General features: G+C 44.3%; 1 protein-coding gene across 3 annotated transcripts; it reads right to left on the bottom strand.

Annotated features, from left to right (window-relative positions):
* Paf-AHalpha (Platelet-activating factor acetylhydrolase alpha) lies at positions 1 to 21,457 on the bottom strand. Of its 3 annotated transcripts, XM_075693491.1 has the most exons (5): positions 21,191 to 21,455; positions 20,873 to 20,962; positions 20,657 to 20,773; positions 15,494 to 15,616; positions 1 to 2,687 (listed from the first exon to the last, which is right to left on the bottom strand). In XM_075693491.1, the coding sequence occupies exons 1-5, from the start codon at positions 21,251 to 21,253 to the stop codon at positions 2,403 to 2,405; spliced, it is 678 nt and encodes a 225-aa protein (XP_075549606.1). In that variant the 5' UTR covers positions 21,254 to 21,455; the 3' UTR covers positions 1 to 2,402. The 3 variants fall into 3 exon arrangements, with proteins under 3 accessions (XP_075549606.1, XP_075549607.1, XP_075549605.1); XM_075693492.1 differs by lacking the exon at positions 15,494 to 15,616 and having other exon boundaries at positions 21,191 to 21,457; XM_075693490.1 differs by having other exon boundaries at positions 20,657 to 20,962; positions 21,191 to 21,456.
* Between the last annotated feature and the right edge of the window lie 135 nt (positions 21,458 to 21,592).

Genomic DNA, 21,592 nt, shown 5'->3' with positions numbered 1-21,592 from the left:
TGTCTTGCAGGCTTTAGGAAATTTATTACACTCTACTGTAGATCCAACGACAAAGGCACTGCTGTCACATTGATCACAAGAAAAAAATCATTCCTTTCCAGCAGAAATGCGTGAGCGTCAAATTCTAGCCATTCTGACAGATGCGATGCAATACTATTCAGGAACAAGTAAAACACGGTAACGCCTCAGGAAATACTTGAAATTGAAAAAAATTCTCAACCTTCTCATATCCTGCATCAACACAACATACCACCTTGCACACACACTTCAACTGAATTGAATGCAGCTATCTTAACGCAAACTAAGCTTAGAGATAATGTAGCACTGAAATGCAACGCAAGAAACATTAAGATGGAACATATCAGTTAACTGCCTGCAAGTTAGATACACAAAGCGCTGTACAATATTAGAGCAAAACATCTTTTCAGGCATTCAATAGGCAACCAACACCCTCACATATTTACAACCTGAGCACACCCAGGAGAAATAACAGGAAAATAAGTGCTCACTGCAAAAGGAAAAGAGAAGAAGCTTCAGCGTCCAAACTTACCGGCTAAAAGAACCAAAGGCATATCATCACTAGCAACCATGACTTAATATTTACCCATAACGAGCAGTGAAACCATGAGGATCATCAGTTGTCCCATTTTTGCACCGTTTGTTTGCTATACCAGACAACACTAAACAGCAGTCAAAGCCACCTGGAGCACACAAGCAAAAGTGTAACAATAAATAAACTACATACAGCTAGCACTTATGCCTCACTTTTCCAATGGAGAATAATATAAAACATGGGAGATGCCACATTAATGCACAGACACTAAATAGGTTAGCATTCTCGCATTACTGCAGCTTGGGCTCCTTAAGTGATCCTGACAGAAGAAACACAGCCAAATCATGGTCAACTTGCAGCATCATGAAAACAGGTGGAAAACATGCTTTAGAGGGCCAAGTGGTCATTATAGGCTTGTAAGAAGCCATCAAGAAATTGTAATTACAATTCACAGAAAAAGAACAGCACAGTTAATTAGAAGTGCCCATCATTCCCCACACACTACACTGCTTGCACACTGCAGATAAGCTTCCTGCCATGAGTGCTATCAGAACAGCTACAGGGGAAAGAAAACATTCCAACAAATTGAATGACATATCATCAGACCTCTGAAACTTAAATAAAAAAATGCCTCTTTGCCATTCACTGGTAAAGATGAGGCCTTGTTCTACACCTTCGTGAAGTGACAAAACATGTAAAATGTAAGATTTCTTTCCCTCTGACCACTGTCACAAATTTAAAACATTTTAAAACTAAATAAAATTAGTTCCCAAAATGTAGAAGCAACACCTATTCTCATGAGCTCAAAACTTAATGCACACTGACTCCAGACGATCACAGACAACAGCAGGTTCATGAATCAGGTGTGCTTGACAGCTATGCTGTTTCAACTATGCAACATGTGCAGCTGTGCAGCCAGTCGGCCATTGTGTGATCATGCAACTTCAGTGCTGCTCGCAAGTTTGCGCCAAGCAATGTTCCCATGCCAGCATGTGTAGAAATGACACAAAGCCAACGATGCATTGCACATCGAAACAGAGACAAGAAATTACAATAACAATTTCCCAGCTGCTAGTAACAGTGCACTGTGGCAGGACAGGCAAGCACCTCAAGATGTCAGTATATGTTACTTGTGTTCACACTGTGCATAAGGATAGGTGATAAGGGTGATCGCCATAGCTCTGGCCAATCCTCTTAGCAGCCGTGACAAAGGACCACTGCTGTACAAATTTACGCAATTATGACTTAAAGGGACACTACATACGAATATCATATTAAGCCAGACTGGTGTATTGCACTTACACAATATCAAATAGGCTGATCAAGCAAGAATGGACATAAAATTCAATGATGGTTGGCTTTGCCACTTGACATTCCTGTATTAGCTGCCCATGACACCATGGGTTGCAATTTTCTAGGCAGCAGTTAAGCAAATTAAGGATTGAATTGCATTCGAAAGCAAGCAGCTACTCAACCTAACAACTTCCGGGAACTTTCCAGGCACAAATATGGCCAAAATATGCACTAAAACCTTCAAACCTGTGTAATGTCACATTGACATCATGGGACCAGCATTTAGGTGCAAATACAGAAAAGATCAACATTGGTATTTATTTTGTCTGCTAATGATTAACATTTTTTACATCAAATGAATTCAAATTTCTATGAGCAGTCTATCAGTATAATGCTTATTTATGCTTCTTTTTTTAACGTCCCTTAAAAAGTTACAGTGCATTGCAAAAGTGGGGGGAAAGGAGCAAAGAAAAACAAAATATTTCTCAGTCACAGAAAGCAGTGCACAGTGGTAGTGGAAAGAATGCCGGTGAATTATTTCCCCCTCACACTGCACCTAAGAGGCAGCGACGGGAGTATCCCCAGCGCCCGCGGCCTCTCTCAGGAGCTGAGCGACCAAGTCGGCCAGTGGCTCAAAGGTGGACACGAAGCCCTGCCTGCTAAGGTGCAGGAAGTCGAACATGTCGTGGTAGCCTATGGTACCGTCGGGACGCACCAGCCCTGGGTCCAAGTCCACCAGCTGAACCTGCGGTTGGCCCTTCAGAGCCTTGGCCAGGAGTTCGTTGATCTGGCGTCGCCGGTCGCGCTGCGAGTTTGGGTGCTGGCCACAAGGTAGCAGCTTCTGCGCACACACGCATTAAATGTAAAAAAATTAAATTGTGGGTTTTAATGTCCCAAAGCAATGCACAGGCTACGAGATACACTACAGTGGGGTGGTTGCGGATTACTTCCAACTCCCTAGAATGGGCGCCTAAATCTAAGCACATGAGCATTTCTCTAATACAATCACTATTCTTAGGATACTTCAGCCCCTTTATCGTCAGCATGTCCGTGTCAGTCTAAGCATCTCCCCTGACCTTCAATTAAAAATAATATTTTATCTCTGGTGCTGGGCTGAACAGAACCCATGTTCGAACCTATGTTCCTCAAGCACAGTTTTAGCACACTGCACCCCGAATGCCCACGGGAAGAGAGGGTTTGATGGTACCTTCCTTTCTGACCTCGACTGACTTTCTGCGAGCACACTCCACAGGCGCATGTCCGACTCATAAAAGTGAGAATGGCCGCTTTTCTAGCTGACAATGACTACAAGTCTCACGCCTGAAATAGACACCTATGCCATTGTGTCGCAGTTCATTCAGGGTCACATGTGTTGAATGCTAATTTTACAGTGCCAGTGGGACAAAAGTGCCTGTTGGCTAAAAGGCCACTTTTGGTGGAACTTTATTTTTAGCATCCGAAGGTGTGGAAGCTGTGGTCTGTGGGGAGCCAGTAGGACAAAACAGGCTGTGTTTAGTGAAGTTTTCTTTGTGGTGTACAAACATGTACACACTGTGGTCTGCGGTGTCACTGTTGCACATGCATGTTTTAGTAAGACTAACATTTTAGCGTACTTCCCCCACTACAGATTGTAAATAAAGGTGTCTTCAGCAATACACTTTGTCGCTATATTGCTTGAATGTAAATGGATTAACATTGAGTCATCTTGGATTGGCTCTGCTGATTTTTTTTCACTCTGCTACCACCGAAACGCGGCAACCACAGCCGACAATCAAACCTGCAACTTTCCACATAATGCTATAGGCACAGAGCCACCACAAAGGCTAGACCTACTGAAACTTCTTAATACACATTAAATAGATCTACAAGCACGCTAGCACACACACAAAAGGTAACAGAAAAGCAGACAGGACAACGCTTCACTCAACTCACAATTTGCGCCGAATGCAAAGACTACATGAGCAGTTACAGAATTTTTTGTGCATACACAGCAGAACACAGAGACAGCAGTTAAATAACAGAACCACTCGTGACAGAATGTGACTTGCAATACGAAAAGACAGGAAACTGCTAATTTTTAAGATAAAGCTCCTTATTGTGCAAAATGATTATGGCTTTAATGACGCACACTACCCATCTTGTCTTGATATGCTATGATTCTACAAGCTCACCAATAATTTGATCTTGATGTCTAAAAACAATCTGTTTCTTTGAAAACAAGACAGCAACAGCATTTTTTGCAATTGTCAGCAGGATGTGAAGATCATGATGCTGTTAATGTGTGACATTCTCTGATGTGATTGTTGACACATCTTCCTAACTGTCCCACATACGCATTACCATGAGAAAGGATAATTAAGACACACAAGCACGAATTATCGTTCACGGCTATAGTATGAGGGAGGGACACTTGGGAAAATGTAGTGTCAAAGTACTGCCAGAAAAAAGCCTGGAAATACTTCAAATGGTAGATCCTGTTCGTGTCAAAAATTTGGGGAGGTAACAAAATTTCTAATAGAGTGTAATGCTGGCCATAGTCTTGTGTTCAGCATTGGCACTGAGGATAATGATGAACTGCAATTTTGTGAACCTACTGCTGTACTTCTATTTGTAATCCACTTTTTGTCTCAGGGGAAGGAAACTTATACGTGCAGTATTGGGAATGCATGTTGGTTCATCAGTCATACTTGTTCTTAGTGAAATTTTTCTTTGCAAATCATGCACGGAAATTGAATGTCACCCTAAAGGCATTGCTAATCATATGTTTAAGTATATAGAAGACTTTTTAATCTTCACACCGAATACAAATCACTCTCAAGAAGTGGTAAACATCATAAAAGTGTTTAAGGAAAATAGTATGGGTCTAAACTTCATAACCAAGCCCCAGAGAATATTCAATTGCAATTTATAGATTTAGAAAAAGTCCTCCTGAAATGTAATGTGTGCTGGTGCTATCAACCAAAAAGCGTAAAACCATCATCGAACTTCAGGTCTGGTTCTTCTAAGCTGGTTAAAAGGGGAACAGTGAAAATCTAGTTTTATGTCCACATTACAAAAGTCTTGCTTTCACCTCTTGAATGTCAGCTTTAAGGGTCACGTGCAAAAATTTCAAGATGCGGATTACCCTGAAGAAGTACCCACTCCTGTATACAAAGACATAGCAAAGGAAATAAAAGGTAAAAAAAAAGAGAGAGAGAGAGAGAACAACCTCCAAAAAAAAGCAAGTCAAGCAAGTGAAAAAAAAATCGGTACTCATTCCATATGTGCACAAAATGGCACATAAGTTGAAACAGGTTAGCACCATAAGATCTACGTGTTGTTTATTGCAAAGAATAAACTTTCACATGTGCGCTCATGTGTTGACAGAACCAAGGAATTGTCAGTTTGTACTGCTGAAAATCCCCCCCCCCCCCCCCAAATTCTGGGCTGCGAAGTTGGGGGTATGGCCCTTACACAAGGCTATAAGGTATACTGTGCTTATAGAGTCTATATATATATTATGAGAACTCCGCCATCATCATGATCAGAACTACCGGCATCATCGGAACTCCAGTATCAGAGCCAGCAGTCGAAGAAAGGGGGGACGAAGTGACTCGTGAGTGCAAGCGCTGGTGTGAGGTTAGGCTGGGCGCTCTTGGGCGTGGCCGGCCAGGACTGGGGCTTGCTAGTATGGACTGAAGAATCGCGCCGTTCCCATATTGGTGCCTGTAACGGGGGGCCCCGGCTGCATTCCGGGATGAACCGTGACCGTGGGGAAAGTGGGGGGTGCCCGTTCCATGGCTAGTAGCGACGCCTGCCTGGCTTGGTGCATGACCATCTCTGCGGTGCGAGCTGAAGCTCTGGTATACACTGAGAAGTGTTTCTGGTGGCTCCTCCTATGTCACCGTCATCGGGTCTGGAAGGGGACTTGGGAGTTTCATGGTCTGTTATGCGCCACTGCAGCTCTCAGCACCGTCATTGGAGAAGGATGCTACTGACGTGAGTGACATCAACGCGATGGCGTCTACATCATCTCCATGAGTGGCTGCATCCCTCGGTGATGTAGTGTGAGGACTTCCACACAGTAGGCTCGAGGGGACCTGGTAAGTGGTGTCCGGTGCTTCAGTGAAATCACGGGCGCTCGAGGCCAGTTGTCAACTATAGTGGAAGCGGCACTCTTCGAGCAACAATCATGATAGCCTTCCCATCCTGTTACCTGCGCACCTGTGGTGGCTGGCGCTTGTCTCTGTGTGGTGACAACAGTAAGCATGTGGCTGCAGCTTCGGGCTACCTGCTGCGTGCACTCCCCAGGTCAAGGTCAGGGGAGAAGACCAGACCAGGTGTGCCTCCGGGAATGGTTTAGGGCCTTTTCGTTCCTGCAAGACCTCGACAACACTAAGGTTCCACTACCTGGTCTACTGCTTCTTTGAGAAGTGTACGTCCGGGAAGCCAGCCCGGTTTAGGGCCTTCAGATTTCTGCAAGATTTTGGCGACTTGAACATTGCCTGTAGCAGTTTGCAAGGTTTTTCCACCGCCGGGAATGCGGTGCTGTCGCTGCAAGCCGCCGTGGGCCAGTGCCATCATCACCTTCGCAGAGGGAGGGGCAGTATGGGAATTGCAGTAAAACACATTGTGGGGCTAGTTGGTGCAAAGTTGCAAGCAGCGCCTCGTTCTGTCTTTGTTTCTGCTTAGTGTGCTGCCACTGTTGGCACTTCATCTTTTGAAAACAGTATGGAAACTCCGCCATCATCATCATCGGAGCCACCGGCATCATCGGAACTCCGGCATCGGAGCCAGCAGTCGAAGAAGCAGAGGACGAGGTGACTTGTGAGCGCGAGCGATGGTTCGAGGCTCGGCTGGGTGCTCTTGGATGCAGGTGGCCAGGACTGGGTTCTGCTGGTGTGGACTGAGGGACTGTGCTGTTCCCACAATATATAGTTACATACATAGAGACTACTTATATAGGCTTAGCGTTCAATAAAAATTTTCCCTTATTAGTGAAGTGTTGTCTTGTCTGACTTTCTGTTACTTTTTCTGTGTGTGCCAGTGCACTTCAAGACCTGTTCAATGGGCACTTTAACCAACCAGCCCAACCCGCCATATTGTCTTTATACTAAGGTCATTCATTTGCTCTGTGCCTTCATCAAATGAGCAGCTCAGGATTATGCCAACACAAATGGGGAAGAAATTAGCAGAGCTAAATTTATTGATTCTCTCAGGAAATAGTTTTTTATAGCTGTCAGGAACTGATAATAAGCAAATACTGCCGCATTTCCCACCTCTTAATGTCATGGCTGATGACGGCAGAGAATGAAGTTGTGTGAGGACATAGAGCAGACTCAAGATAGAGGTAACTGAAGACCACTGGAAGGGGCCTTCATCCTCTCCTCATCATCAGCAGCATATTTTATGTCCACTGCAGGACGAAGGCCTTTCCCTGCAATCTCCAATTACCCCTGTCCTGCGCCAACCAATTCCAACTAGAGCTCGTGAATTTCCTAATTTCATCGCTACACCTAGTCTTCTGCCGTCCTCGGCTGCGTTTCCCTCCTCTTGGTACCCGTTTTGTAACCCTAATGGTCCAACGGTTATCTAACCTGCACATTAGATGACCTGCCCAGCACCATTTTTTTCTCTTAATGTCAATTAGAATATCAGCTATACCCATTTGCTCTCTGAACCAAACCACTCTCTTTCTGTTTCTTAAAGTTATGCCTAGCATTCTTCATTCCATCGCTCTTTGCGCAGTCCTTTAACTTGGTGTCAAGCTTCTTTGTCAATCTCCAAGTCTCTGCCCCATATGTCAGCACAGGTAAAATGCACTGATTGTACACCTTCCTTTTCAATGATAATGATAAGCTTCCAGTGAGGAGCTGACAATGTCTGCCATATGCGATCCAAACCATTTTTATTCTATGAATTTCCTTCTCATGATAAGGGCTCCCTGTGATTAGTTGACTTAGGTAAACATACTTCTTCACAGACTCTAGAGGCTGACTGGCAATCTTGAACTCTTGTTCCCTTGCCCAGCTATTCATCATTATCTTTGTCTTCTGCATATTAATCTTCAACCCCACTCACACTCTCTCTGTTAAGGTCCTCAATCATTTGTTGTAATTCGTCTGCAGTATTGCTGAATAGAACAATGTCATCGGCAAACCAAAGGTTGCCGAGATATTTGGCGTCGATCCTCACTCCTAAGCCTTCCCAGTTTAATAGCTTGAATACTTCTTCCAAGTACACAGTGAATAGCATTGGATAGGTTGTGTCTCCCTGTCTGACCTCTTTCTTTATAAGTATTTTCCTACTTGTGCAGAATTAAGGTAGCGGTGAAATCTCTCTAGATATTTTCCAAGGTATTTACGTAAGCAGTCTGTACTCCTTGATTATGTAATGCCTCTATGACTGCTGGTATCTCTACTGAATCAAATGCCTTTTCGTAATCTATGAAAGCCATATAGAGAGGCTTATTGTACTCTGCAGATTTCTCGATTACCTGATTAATGGCATGGATGTGATCCATTGTAGAGTATCCCTTCCTGAAGCCAGCCTGTTCCCTTGGTTGACAAAAGTCCAGTGTTGCCCTTATTCTATTCGTGATTATGTTGGCGAATATTTTATATAATACTGGGAGTAAGCTAATGGGCCTATAATTTTCAATTCTTTAACGTCTCCCTTTTTGTGGATTAGTTTGCATGTTTGCATTCTTCCAGTTCTCTGGGACCCTTGCAGTCGATAGACACTTTATATATAGAGCCGCCAGCTTTTCAGGCACTATGTTCTTTCTTCTTTGATTAAATCGACTGTTATTCCATCTTCTCCTGTCGCTCTTCCTCGTTTCATGTCTTTCAAGGCTCTTCTGACCTCATCGCTAGTTATAGGAGGAGTTTCTGTATCCTGTTCATTACTGTTTCTAATGGAGGTATCCTGACTCCTCTAGGTACTGTACTGGTCAGTACAGAATTATTCTGCTGCTTTTACTGTACCTTCGAGAGTGCTGATGATATTACCCTGCTTATCTTTCTGTGCATACATCTTGGTTTGTCCTATGCCAAGTTTCCTTCACAATGATTTCAGGCTGTGTCCATTTTTTACGTCTTCTTCAGTCTTTCTCATGTTATAGTTTTGAATATCACTTATTTTTCCCTTGATCAGTTCTGACAGTTCTGCGAATTCTATCTTATCTCTTGAGTTGGACACTTTCATTCTTTGTCATTTATAAGGTCCTTTGTTACTTGGGAGAGCTTGCCTACAGGTTGCGTTGGTGCCTTGCTTCCCACTTCATTTGCTGCCTCTGAAGCCAGCCTAGTTACGGTTTCATTTATTACCTTTATGTCATCTTCATCTCTCTGTTCTAAGGCTGTACATTTGTTTGCAAGTACCAGCATTAATTCCTCTGCTTTTACCCTTACTGCCTCTAGGCTGACCTGTTTCTTCTTCACAATTTTACTCTTTCTTCAAACTGAGGTGAATCCTAGTCCTCACTAGCGTATGATCACTGCGCTTCAACCTACCTATCAGTTCTACATCCTGCACTATGCTGGGATCGACAGAAAGTATGAAATCAATTTCATTTATTGTTTCACCATTAGGGCTTTTCCAGGTTCACTTTCTGTTGCTACACTTCCTGAAAAAGGTGTTCATTATTCGAAGCTTATTCCTTTCTGTAAGAGTGTAAGAGTGGGGTTGAAGATTAATATGCAGAAAGCAAAAATAATGATCAATAGCCTGGCGAGGGAACAATATCGCCAGTCAGCCTCTAGAGTCTGTGAAGGAATATGTTTGCCCAGGTCAATTACTCAAAAGGGACCCTCATCATGAGAAGAAAATTTAGAGAAGAATAAAAATTGGTTGGAGTGCATACGGCAGACATTATCAGATTTTGAATGGAAGCTTACCATTATCACTAAAAAAGAAAGTGTACAATCAGTGCATTCTACCAGTGCTAACATATGGGGCGGAAACTTGGAGACGATAAAGAAGCTCGAGAACACGTTAAGGACAGTGCAGAGCGATGGAACGAAGAATGTTAGGCATAACATTGAGACAGAAAGCGAGCGGTGTGGATCACAGAGCAAACAGGGTTAGCCGATACAGTGTAGACTGTTTATAACATAAGTCTAGGGAGTTATAAAAATCCAGGCTATAAGCTGTACTACGTTATAACCAAAGCATGATTTTTTCGGCTTTTGCCTATGCCAAACTGACCCCCCACCTTTCAAACCAAATTTATAATATATTTCACTCACACACACATGCAACAAAATCGCAACTCAGCACAGAAACCAAGTTCTCCTGACAAGTGCAGCATCAGCGGAAGAACGCTGTTATTTTCGTCTGGATATTTTTTTTTAACAGCACTTCGAACAATTTCGTCCTCTACAAGGCTTAAGCACTGAAGCGCTTTCTCACTCAAACTGTTCTGCGCGCAGTAAATCTTCACTTTGCTGAGGTATTCCAAAGCGTCTTTGCACTGGACATCTGGGTCTGGCGTCGGGTCGACATCGTCATCCGACTCGTCTTTGGTCGCAAGCTCCGCGCTACTGCGCACCGCTATGACGATCACATCATCTGTGCTTGCTTCTTCGCAGACAGGAAGCATCGACATATTCTTGGAAGGTGTCTGTGGTGGAAACAAACTTGCTTTCAATGAGGCTAGACCACACGTCGTCGCTGTTGACAGTTCCATCGGCAACATTGTCGCTCGGCTCATCGGCGTCAAGAGCCTCTGCATTGCGCACAAAGCCTGCTTTGTTGAAGCACTTGCTTATTGTAGTGGCTTTTACCTGCCACCACGAAGCGGCAACCATATCAATCGCACCCCTTAAATTCACTTTAAGAGGCTGCTGCTGCTGCTGCATGCTCAGCAAAATACTTTCACAAATGCGTTTTTTGTAAAGTGTTCTTACGGTTGTGATGACACCCTCGTCGCACAGCTGACATTTTGCAGCTGTGTTGGCAGGCAGAAACTTTAACTTAACTGCAGTCAACTTTGGCTTGATGTTGTGGGCTGTGCAATTGTCGACAATGAGCATGACAGATCGCTTTTCTGCCACCATGTCTTCATCGAACTTGCAAAGACAGCTTGCGAACATGTCTTGCGTCATTCACGCCTTTTGTTAGATTTGTATGTCACTGGCAGGCACTCTCATTCTTTAAAGCAAGGTGGCCTCGCTGATTTTCCCATGGCAAACAGGCGGCGCTTGTCGCTTCCATTCATGTTAGTGCAGAACAATACAGTTATGCACTCTTTTGAGGCCTTGCAGCCAGGGCAGGCTTCGCCTCTCAGAGCAAGAGTGCGGTTGGGCAGGAGTTTATAAAATATGCCAGCTTCCTCGGTATTGTATACGGCTCCGTATGTGTATGTGGGCAGCATGGTTTCCAAGTTTAACCGAAGCCAGACTTCAATGGACTTGTCGTTGACATCACTGCTTTCACCACACACCACTTTGCAGCTGATGCCATGGCGATCCTTGAATCGCTGGATCCATCCATTAGGTTGGTTGAAGTTGTCATGGCCTAAAACAGCACCAAGGGACTTGGCTTTTTGTTGGAGCATGGGGCCACTCACTGGTATGCCCTGAGCCCTAACTTCATGGAACCATCTGAAGAGCGCTACGTTCGCGTCTTCGTACTTCGATGTACGTATTCTTTTCCGTGACAGGGAAGACGAATCTTGCTGCAGTTGCTGCCACAATTTGTCTTTGTTCTTGTATATGGTCAACACGGTTTTGTCGGAAACGTCGTATTTGGCCACCACCGACGCCTTCTTCAGCCCACTTTGTATGTCCCTTATAACGCATTCCTTCGTCTCCAGCGATAAGGCATGCTTCTTTCTCACACCGCTTGAAGACGCCACCAATGCCATGGTGACAAAAGCCCGACAACACACGTGCACAGAGGACAACTACAACTTGACGAGCTCACAATGTGCACACACCAAATGCAACAAAGAGACTTAAAAAAAAAAAAAGGAGTGCACTATCACCGCTATCACTGCTACCCCGCACTCCGTGCAGTGCGCACCCCGATTGGATGCTGCTATAGCGACGAAAACACTCGCCGACCTTCCTCTTAAGTCTCCTGCCCTTCTCCTCCTTTTCGTTTTGCTTTTCGCCGCTGGTCTCCACGTGCGCGCCCACACACCCCTTTCTCCGCGTTTGCGCGCCTGGCAACCGTGCGGCCGAGCGGGCCATGCTCAACGCCTCGCCAATTTCATGGTCGCATGCTTAAAGGAACCACTCTATAACCGGTATTCTGCTTTGCGCGCCTATGCAATAAACGGTCCGCCTATACATTGATTTCTATAGGTGGTCAAAAAACTCACGCTATAACTGGTCCCGTGCTAAAAGCGGTTACGTTATAAGTGGTCTGCACTGTATTCTAATTGACATAAAGAGAAAGAAATGGAGCTGGGAAGGCGATGTAATGCATAGATTAGAAACCAGTAGAAAAGGTTACAGAATGGGTAACAGTCAACGACGGCAGAAGACTAGGTGGGGTGATGAAATTAAGAATTCACAGGCGCAAGTTGGAATCGGTTGGCACAGGGCAGGGGTAATTGGAGATCGCAGGGTGAGGCCTTTGTCCTGCAGTGGACATAAAATGGGCTGATGATGATGAATATAAAGTTTGACGTAGTAGTTCTGCGGAAACCCGCAAGGTGGAGAGAAGTAAGTGAGTTCTGTTTTTCCCTTTATTCATGAATATAAAGTAATTCCTTCGAGTTCGTAAATGTATGTCAATGTATTGCAAGGAAGCTTATTGTACAAGGGCAATAGTTTTGGAACGTCTGCAGCGAAGAGCACTATTCTAAGCACCTATCTCATGCCCCGCATCGGTGATGATGCTTGCACCTGGGATGTCCTCTTATTCCGTTCGCACTATAATTGCAACCTCACATTTTCTGGAAATAAAATGAGGCACAACCCATCTCCCGATCACTGTTAAAGGTAATGCGTTAGCAACAAATTAATATACCTACACAATGTATTGTCAATGTCAAAACGAGTTAGTATGTACGAGGCATGTGCTGCAGCAGGACTCCTCTTTTGCGCTTCCGTAAGAACACTCAACGCCATCAGGTGCCGTTGCCCTGCAGCCTGCACGTGGCCTCCAAGATGCATGGCGGGCTGCTGCATGCGAGCATTGAGAAGTGCTTTGTGTGGCCACCAAGCTCCACTCCCGCTGCTTTCTGGACATGCTGCACCATCTAGTAGCACTGCCGAGAAGTCCACACATGGCCTCCAAGACAAGAAGCAAGGCGCACCAGTGCCTGCGAGCGCTGATAATCTTTCCCTCACTTGCCACACACTCAGTGGCACCTACTCGGTGATCCAAGTTGGCGAGTGGTTCATTCAGGAGCAGCACATACCCAGTGCATTCATGTCACAGCTCACTAAACCGTTGACATGAAATTGAAAGCGGCAAATACTCAGTGCATTTGTGGCGCAGCCTGCTAATGCATTGAGTTGCTGTTCTTGAGGAGCCCTTGTGACATGGGTTCAATTTCACTCACTACCAGAGAAATTTAAGGGATCTTTTTCATCATTGTAGAGCGGCACATTCCCAGTGATGCATACCTAGTTACCCAAGTTGGCATGAAATATGTTCGTTGAAGGGCAGCACGCACCTACCGGCACATACACAGTAACCCAAGTTGGCATCAAAGTTCATTGAAGGCCAACAAGGACTGAGTGACATATACCCAGTGTTCCAAGTCAGCGTGAAAAGTGTTTCTTCGTACATCAATGCCTACCCAGTCCAGCATCTACAGTGACCCATGTCGCCGTAAGAGAGGTTCATTGAAGAGCGGCACGTATGTAAATACTGGCACATACTGAGTGACCCAAATTGGTCCGGTGGTTGTTTTCGAACCCTGTTACATCAGCACAGCAGATCATTGCGCAAGCCATTTGACCACGGAATACCCAATGACTCATGTAGGCGGGAATATGGTTAGATGCAAACAAACATAAATAGCCCCCGAAAAGTGCACGAAGTATCCTAACAATGCCAACATACTAAAAAGGGTTTGAATTCTTGAAATGACTACAAAGCTCATCATAATATGGTACTGTGACTGCCATGATTAAAATTTAAGATAATAGAGAAAGTTTCTTTGTACAAGTCACTTTCATTGGAGGTGGCTACTACACAATGTTTGTGGAAAACAAAGACATGTGTGCAGTGATCATCTGTCTCTGCCTGTCTTTGAAAAGACCCCCCACGACCGGCGGTGACGACTGTGGGCAGTCCCAGCAGATCTGCGACGATTCGACATGGTTTGCTGGACTCCCATTCTTTTGTTGGCCATAAAACCTCCCCTCAATTTTCGAGGTCTTTTCAACTCGCCGCCTTCCTTGTTGCTAGCTTCTACAAAACACAGATGGTATTTCTCTGCTTCTTGGCATCCTTTTCTTTTTGCAATAATACTAGTCTACTTATTAAATTATGGGGTTTTACGTGCCAAAACCACTTTCTGATTATGAGGCATGCCGTAGTGGAGGACTCCGGAAATTTTGACCACCTGGGGCTCTTTAACGTACACATAAATCTAAGTACAGTGGCGTTTTCGCATTTCGCCTCCATCGAAATGTGGCCGCCGTAGCCTGGATTCGATCCCGTGACCTTGTGCTCCACAGCACAACACCATAGCCACTGAGCAACCACGGAGGGTTAGTCTACTTTTTGTCCTCGAGCAATGAAGACGCGTGCTTTCTTTCTCTGTCAAAACCAACCTTCAGCAATGAGCGCATCTGTATAGAGCTGACAGGCTAGTTGCCTGCCTTTCAAATACAAGGGGGCAATGGAGGCACAACTGGCTCTGAAAATCAAGGTAGCAGCAGTTGGTACAGGTAAATGGCAGAAAGATGTAGAACAAGCGACGATGCCATGTCATCCATGGGGGGTCTGCATAACCAAACTTGTTCTGCAGAAATTTTTAAGACAGAGGAAGTATCATGAAAGGGAAAATTAGCATGCACCTTGAACTATGACCTGCAAAGCCTAAATATAAGAGGAACCCGAATGGACTTATTTGTTAGCTTTGTGCCGTCTTCAGGTAAATGCCAACTATCTAGTTTGTGGAGCTTCCTCTGACTTGAGAATTTCCACAGAATCCATTTGGCACTTATTGTACTTCTGAGTTGCTCAAAATTCTAACTGGCCCTATCAAATGCTAGCCTTCTGTACAGCTAAAATGGTGAGGTGGCTGTCCCAAAATGGCAGAGATGCTGGATTTGAAAAAAACAATAGGACAAGTGTTTTTTCACTTGTGAAGCTTTCTTTCTAAGGAACTTATACAGGTTTCCTTTGTAGCTTTGTGCCACTGTCTGCTGGATGTCAACTTCTTCTTTTGTGGCGATTTGTCTCCCTCTGGTGCAATTGTCCTCTACATGTAAAATTATCAGCAAATCTATCTCACATGGAGATTTGAGCAGTTCGTCTTTGCGCAATAATAAAAAAAAAGTGGGACTTTTAACCCTAGTATGTTTATTTTGCTACCAAATGCGTAAACATCCATAATGTAATAAGGGAGCCTAGGGCAGCCATCAAATACATATGCCAGCCAGATACGGTAGGCCGCATGTCAATTCTTTGATGTCATGCTGTGATGGCAGTCCACATGCTTTAGAGACTAACATACCACACCAAGTTATCACTCACCAAGACAACTACTTGTGCTTCAGGAAGGCGAGACTTGATAGCAGTTGTGCAAGTCACTATTCCTGCCGAAACAGCTTCAGGAGAACTTGCGTTATCATTGGAGCCCACAGAGAGCACAACAACCTGAAGAAAACAATGAATTGGTGACCTCAGTGAATATATCATTAGGAATGAGAACTGAGCAAGTTGATATATATATTCATCTCGTGATCTGTGCAGCACTCAAAAAAATTTTTGAAGACAATTACAGCCCACTTTCATTCCCTAGCTCTTGTGTACAGTGTTCAATGATTGAAATGTGATGCTCAGACCACATGGTGGCCAGCGCTTCTTGCTCCACTAAAGTGCACTGGGTGGTCACTGGGGGACCAAATGCAGTCGCAATGTGTCACAAAGGATCTCGCATTCATCATATACCACAAATAATCAGCTTGGTGGCCCCAGTATTCAGTGGTGGTGCAAAAGGCGTCAGCAGTTACGTGCTTCAAGTATCTCATTTCAATCAGAGCTCTGTACAAGCCTGCTTCTTGCTTTGTGTTTAGTTTTTCTGCTTTGATACTGAATTTTTTGTATCTTTTCCTTGTGTTTTTCTTATGTCAATAATTGTTGTTGCAATAGTATTCAGCATTGATTTAGACACAGTGAAGGTCTTGGATGGCAAGGATAAAGGCAGTATATTGTCTGCCTGACTAAGGCAGACAATGTAAGCCTAAGGCAGACAAGGCAGGATACAGCCGCAATTTTTGCATGTCGCCACCTGGGGGACCACTGTCCAAATCATTTTGCAAGCATCCAGCAACAGGCCAACTTTCAAGCCAACATACGTGCCCGTCATGCGGGGTTGGTGCACAGTGTCAAGCTTGACAGACTTTCGGAATCTACCAGACCATACCGGCCGTACAACAGATGAACTACGGTGTACGACCTTTCTTCGCACAGTGTCGACCCAGCCGAGGCCTTGGTCCTAGAGCTAGGTCTGAATTTCAATGTTGCACCTGCACCTGACGTCCGAAAGGTTGTGTGTGTGGTGGAATGCGCGGTTAACAAAGTTGACCCGTCCCGCCGTGACGAGGCTCGCACCCACGCTATTGATGTCCTTTCTGGTCTGCACCGGAGGAAGTTTGTTTCCCCTCTTTCTGCTGCGGAACAAAAAGCTGCCAAGCGACTTCAGGCGAACACTAGAACCGTGATTCTTCCCGTTGACAAGGGGAATGCAACAGTGCTAATTGACACAGCTGTCTACAAAAACAAGATGTTGGCTCTGCTTAATGACCAGAACACTTACGTCCGGCTCACTCGGGACTCGACCTTGAAGGTTCAGAGGGACTTCCAGACTCTCCTGGCTGACGCGTTCCGCTTCGCAGCTCCCGAGCACAAGTCTTCGTATTTCAAGCTTCTCTGTCATAACGGTGCTGCACCTGCACTTTATGGCTTGCCGAAGGTTCACAAGCCTAACGTCCCCCTACGTCCAATTGTCGACTACACCCACTCCCCTCTCTACAAATTGTCCGCATACCTACACCAGCTTCTGGCTCCACTCATCGGGAAGAGCTCCACGCACGTGAGCAACTCCTGTGACTTTATTGAAAAAGTTCGTGACGTGTCTCTAGAGGACGACGAGGTGATGGTTTTGTTCGACGTGGTGACGCTGTGTACCTCAATTCCGACTGACATGGCTGTGGAAGCATGCACTTCTGCTCTGGAATCTGACAGGACTTTGCCAGACAGGTCACCCATTGATGTTCCCGACCTCAATAGGCTCCTCTGTTTTTGCCTTGGAAACGCGTACTTCTGTTTCAACAAGGGCTTCTACAGGCAAGTCCACGGTACGGCAATGGGTACATCCATCTCTGTTACTGCTGCCAACCTTACGATGGAATGTCTGGAAAGGCGTGCTCTTGCGTCCTTCAGTCCTAGGCCTAAAGTTTTTCTGCGCTATGTGGACGACTGTTTTTGTCTGATTTGGCGCAGCGCTTTCGATTCATTCACTGTGCACCTAAACAGTCAGGAAAAGGTCATCCAATTCACAGTTGAGACAGAGGCCGACAGCACACTCCCTTCTTTAGACGTACTTGTCACCAGACGCGATGGACGGCTCTCGTTCAGCATATACCGCAAGGACACACGCACTGGCCACTACCTGAACTTTCAATCCGTTCATCCTGACGCTCACAAAAGGTCGGTTGCTGCCTCACTGCTCAACCGTATGAACCCCATTTGCACCACAGCAGAAAGTCGTTCCACTGACTTGGACCACGTGCGAGGTGATCTCTCGGCAAGCAGCTATCCCACATTCTTTTTGAGTGCTGTGGAACGCCGTCTGTCCAATCCAGCTCGTCCAGCTAATCCCCGACCAAGAAAGCGCGCTGCCATACCTTACGTTCCAGGGATACGCGAAACCTTGTCTTGCATTCTATGCAGTTATGACGTTGAGGTGGCGCACGTGTCTGTGTGTAAGCTGAGGCAGGCACTCGTTGTTGGTAAGGACAGGCTTCCAAGAGAATCGTTTCCCGGCGTGGTCTATAAGATACCCGGCGCAGATTGTGACTACACATACATCGGTGAATCGGGCAACTTCAAACAGAGACTGAGGCAGCATCAGAAAGATGTCGAAAAGAAACGTACAGTTTCGAATGCCCTTGCCGAGCACACGGATGCAATGGGCCACAAGACTGACTGGGATCGCTCAAGAGTTATCGGCCAAAAAAGAAACCTGAAATCGCGGCTGTATATGGAATCGCTGGAGTTACAAAAAACATGTCACACGGTCAATCGAAATGAGGGAACCCTCCCCCCGTCATACACGCACTGCTTACGTCACATTCTGAAGTATACATAAGCTTCCATGAGCCTTCCGTCATCCCATTGAGAACAAGGCTTCCATAGCGAAGCCGAAACGTCTTTTAGATTTATTCATTTTTTAGCACTTCTGTTGGTCGGTGTCCATCGTTTTATTACTTCATGTTTCATCCCGACCAGACGTGCTACCATCAAACCCTCGATTTCTACAACAATCACTGCACAACTTTCTAAGCAGAAAACATTTAGGATCAACAGAGTAATATGAACACGAAAAAAGCTTTATATATATATACAAGCACAATATGAAACGGACTTAAAATAATTATACGTAAAACACACAAGAAACCGATTAGCACAATGTCAATCAGAAAGGGAAAGCAAATATTTTTTTCACAGCACTTTTAAAGCAGTTTAATGATCTGAAGTTTTGCGCGATAGTGATCATGTTAGGATGTGCATTTACGAAGGATGGGACTAAGTATGCTAGTTGTTTTCTACCTTAGTTGGTCCTGCAAAATGGAACTCTAATACGGTCATGTATGAAATTGTATTGGGTGCAACTTGAGAAGTGGTTTTGATAAAAAATGAGTGAATTTTTCTCGAGTTCACCTCGTATGTATATAGCGAGCTTAAGTTAGTACAGTTGATTAATTTTTAAAATTGCATGTTTTATGAAAAAAGGTGCCGTGTGATCGCGGGGTCCAAGGTTTATTTATTTTATTTTTTAAAATTTTAAAGCTGAAGTCCACTCGATTCTTTACACGAAAAGCACAGTCATCAGGCCTATTTATAGGCTTAAAAACCACATATTTAGTTTTAATGACGTTTAACTGTAGGTGGTTCGCTGATAACCAAACTAAAAGTTGATCTAACCAATTATTACTGTAATTTCTAGCACTCGTAGGCTGTCACCTGAGAAAAACAAACTTGTGTCGTTAGCATACAAGACTATATCTGGAGTAAGCGGTATGTTTACAATATTGTTTACGTATAGAATAAAGAACAGTGGACCCAAAATTGACCCTTGAGGCACACCGAGTGCAATTTCTTTCTTTTGTGAACAAAACCCGTTATAACACATGTATTGCTGTCTGGTAGTGAAGTAATCTTGAATCAGTTTTAGGGCCACTCCGTGAACTCCGTAGTATGACAGTTTATTAAATAGGATGGTGTGTTCAATGGAGTCGAAAGCTTTTCTAATATCCAGGAAAAGACCAACTGTATATAGTTTGTTCTCGATGTTACTGAGGAGTTTTTTCTTTGATCTTAACAAGTGCCATTTCAGTAGATCAGTGTTCATGGAAGCCAGACTTGGTCCACTAGGGCGTGATTTTTATGTAGAAATTTAGTTAGTGTGCACTTTAAGAGTCGTTCCAACACTTTTGATAAAAGAGGTAGTACGGATATCGGTCTATAATAATTTAAATCAGTGACAGAGCCTCCCTTAAGCAATACAATCACTTTGGCAATTTTCATAGAATCGGGAAAAATGACCTTCGCAAGAGCGCTGTTACAGATATGGCATAATGGAGCCGAGACAACATCAGCAACAGATATGATTGGTGCTGCTTTTATGTCATCAGTCCCTGTTGCAGTATCTCTTTTTAAAGCCTTAAGAACGGAACACACTTCCATTTCAGTTCAAGGTGATAGGAAGATAGAATTGGAAGTCTCGTAGTTTAGAAATTTTTCAGATGCCAGTAATGAACCACTAGAGTGGGATGACCCACCATCAAGTAAAGAATGATCGCTGAATTTATTGGCCAAGAAAGTTTCACTGTATTCAGTGTCACCAAACGTTAGAGCATTCGGGTTTGTGTTATACTGGGTTCCTTTTAACCTGCGAACTGCATTCCATAATTTCTTTGGATTGTTTGATACTGTAGAAAACATATGTTCATAATACCTGTTCCTTGACTATGTCTATTTTTGCAATGTTTTAGGCGCTACTGTTTTTACACTCATGCCATTTCATAATCCTTTTCTCATTGTGTCACATATTGTAAGCGCTTTATCTCTCGCCCCCTTATGCAATACCCTACAAGGGCCTTTAATAGAAAACAAATGATGGTGAACTCATGGTACACCACAGCTAACAAAAAGAACCAAAAGGCGGAGGAGACAACTTCGGCCTTGTAAAGCGATTCAGAACCTCAATATGGAAAGCACACAATGATTAGTTCTCTCGCTCTCTCTATCCCCTACAAACACTGACGCTTCAGGCTTGATATCAACCACAGATCGCACAGGCCACAACATAAAGCGGCTCTTTCCGAGAACCAAGAGCACTAGAAATTCATTTTAGCGAAACTACGCTCGTTGGCCGAAAATTGTCAGTACGTACAAAAAATTACTCCGTACCTTTGCTTTCACGTTGTCGAGCTCTCCGTTTTCAATTCGCCAGAGCACATTCTCAATTCGGTCTTCGGGAATGCCAAAGTTTAAGCAGTGCAAGGGCGCAAAGTAGTTTTCCCACACCTTTAAATACAAACAGAAAAGGCATTTCAATTCTCTGAATAAAATACGAACTTCGCAACGGCATACACAAGCAAATATGCGTCGATTCAGAAAGCTTGCCTCGGACTGCTGAAGGAATGCCACCGTGTAGTCGCCAAGCACGACGACGTCCGGTTCTTTTTCTGTCCCTTCTGCTAAGAATAATTTGTGCTGTGAAGAGAGGTAAAACAAGGTTTAAGCAATCGATGACAGACTCGCAATGAAAACGTCGTTTACTCTGAAACCAAGCACGTCAGCACGTTGGCTGAAACCGTGACGACGCCCCAGCATTCAGCTTGGCGAAAGACAGCACAAAAAATGAACGATGACTAGCAAACGGGTTCCGTCAAGCTGTCTTAATGATCAATTAAGACAACCACGCCTATTCAACTAACTTACCAAGCACAACCACCGGTCATCACCGTCAACATTCACGCCGGGAGCAGGCACCACACAACTCATGTTCGATTAGGTTATTTGGCAAAAGACTAAGCACTTTGCGATTCACAGCCGTGTGTGCATATTCACTTTAACCTGCAGCACAAGTTATAAGCGGTATGGCCACTTCTACCGTCGGCGATATTTTTTTGGACGGTACAAAAGTTGTGTTTACATGCACAGCTTTTTCAATGTTGCTGCATGGGACCGCCCATGATATGAAGGATTTGATGAACTAGCTTTTCCTACTACTTGCTTGGGCGCTAGCGAGCTGTCATTTTATTACTAAATAAAAGTAATATAAAAAATTAAATTATTAAAAAATTTCTCAAATTAGATTTTTGAGTCTTTTTAATCATACTA

The sequence above is a fragment of the Dermacentor variabilis genome, chromosome 5, assembly GCF_050947875.1.
Source record: "Dermacentor variabilis isolate Ectoservices chromosome 5, ASM5094787v1, whole genome shotgun sequence".
Lineage (NCBI taxonomy): Eukaryota > Metazoa > Arthropoda > Arachnida > Ixodida > Ixodidae > Dermacentor > Dermacentor variabilis.
This window is presented reverse-complemented; position numbering and strand designations above follow the sequence as displayed.

Excerpts from the sequence above, each read along its gene's own strand:
- Paf-AHalpha (XM_075693490.1), bottom strand. The coding sequence starts at position 21,253 with ATGAGTTGTGTGGTGCCTGCTCCCGGCGTGAATGTTGACGGTGATGAC. Across the intron at positions 20,963-21,190 it reads ATGACCGGTGGTTGTGCTTG|CACAAATTATTCTTAGCAGA; the intron begins GTAAGTTAGTTG and ends CTCTCTTCACAG. Across the intron at positions 15,617-20,656 it reads TCGACAACGTGAAAGCAAAG|GTTGTTGTGCTCTCTGTGGG; the intron begins GTACGGAGTAAT and ends TGTTTTCTTCAG.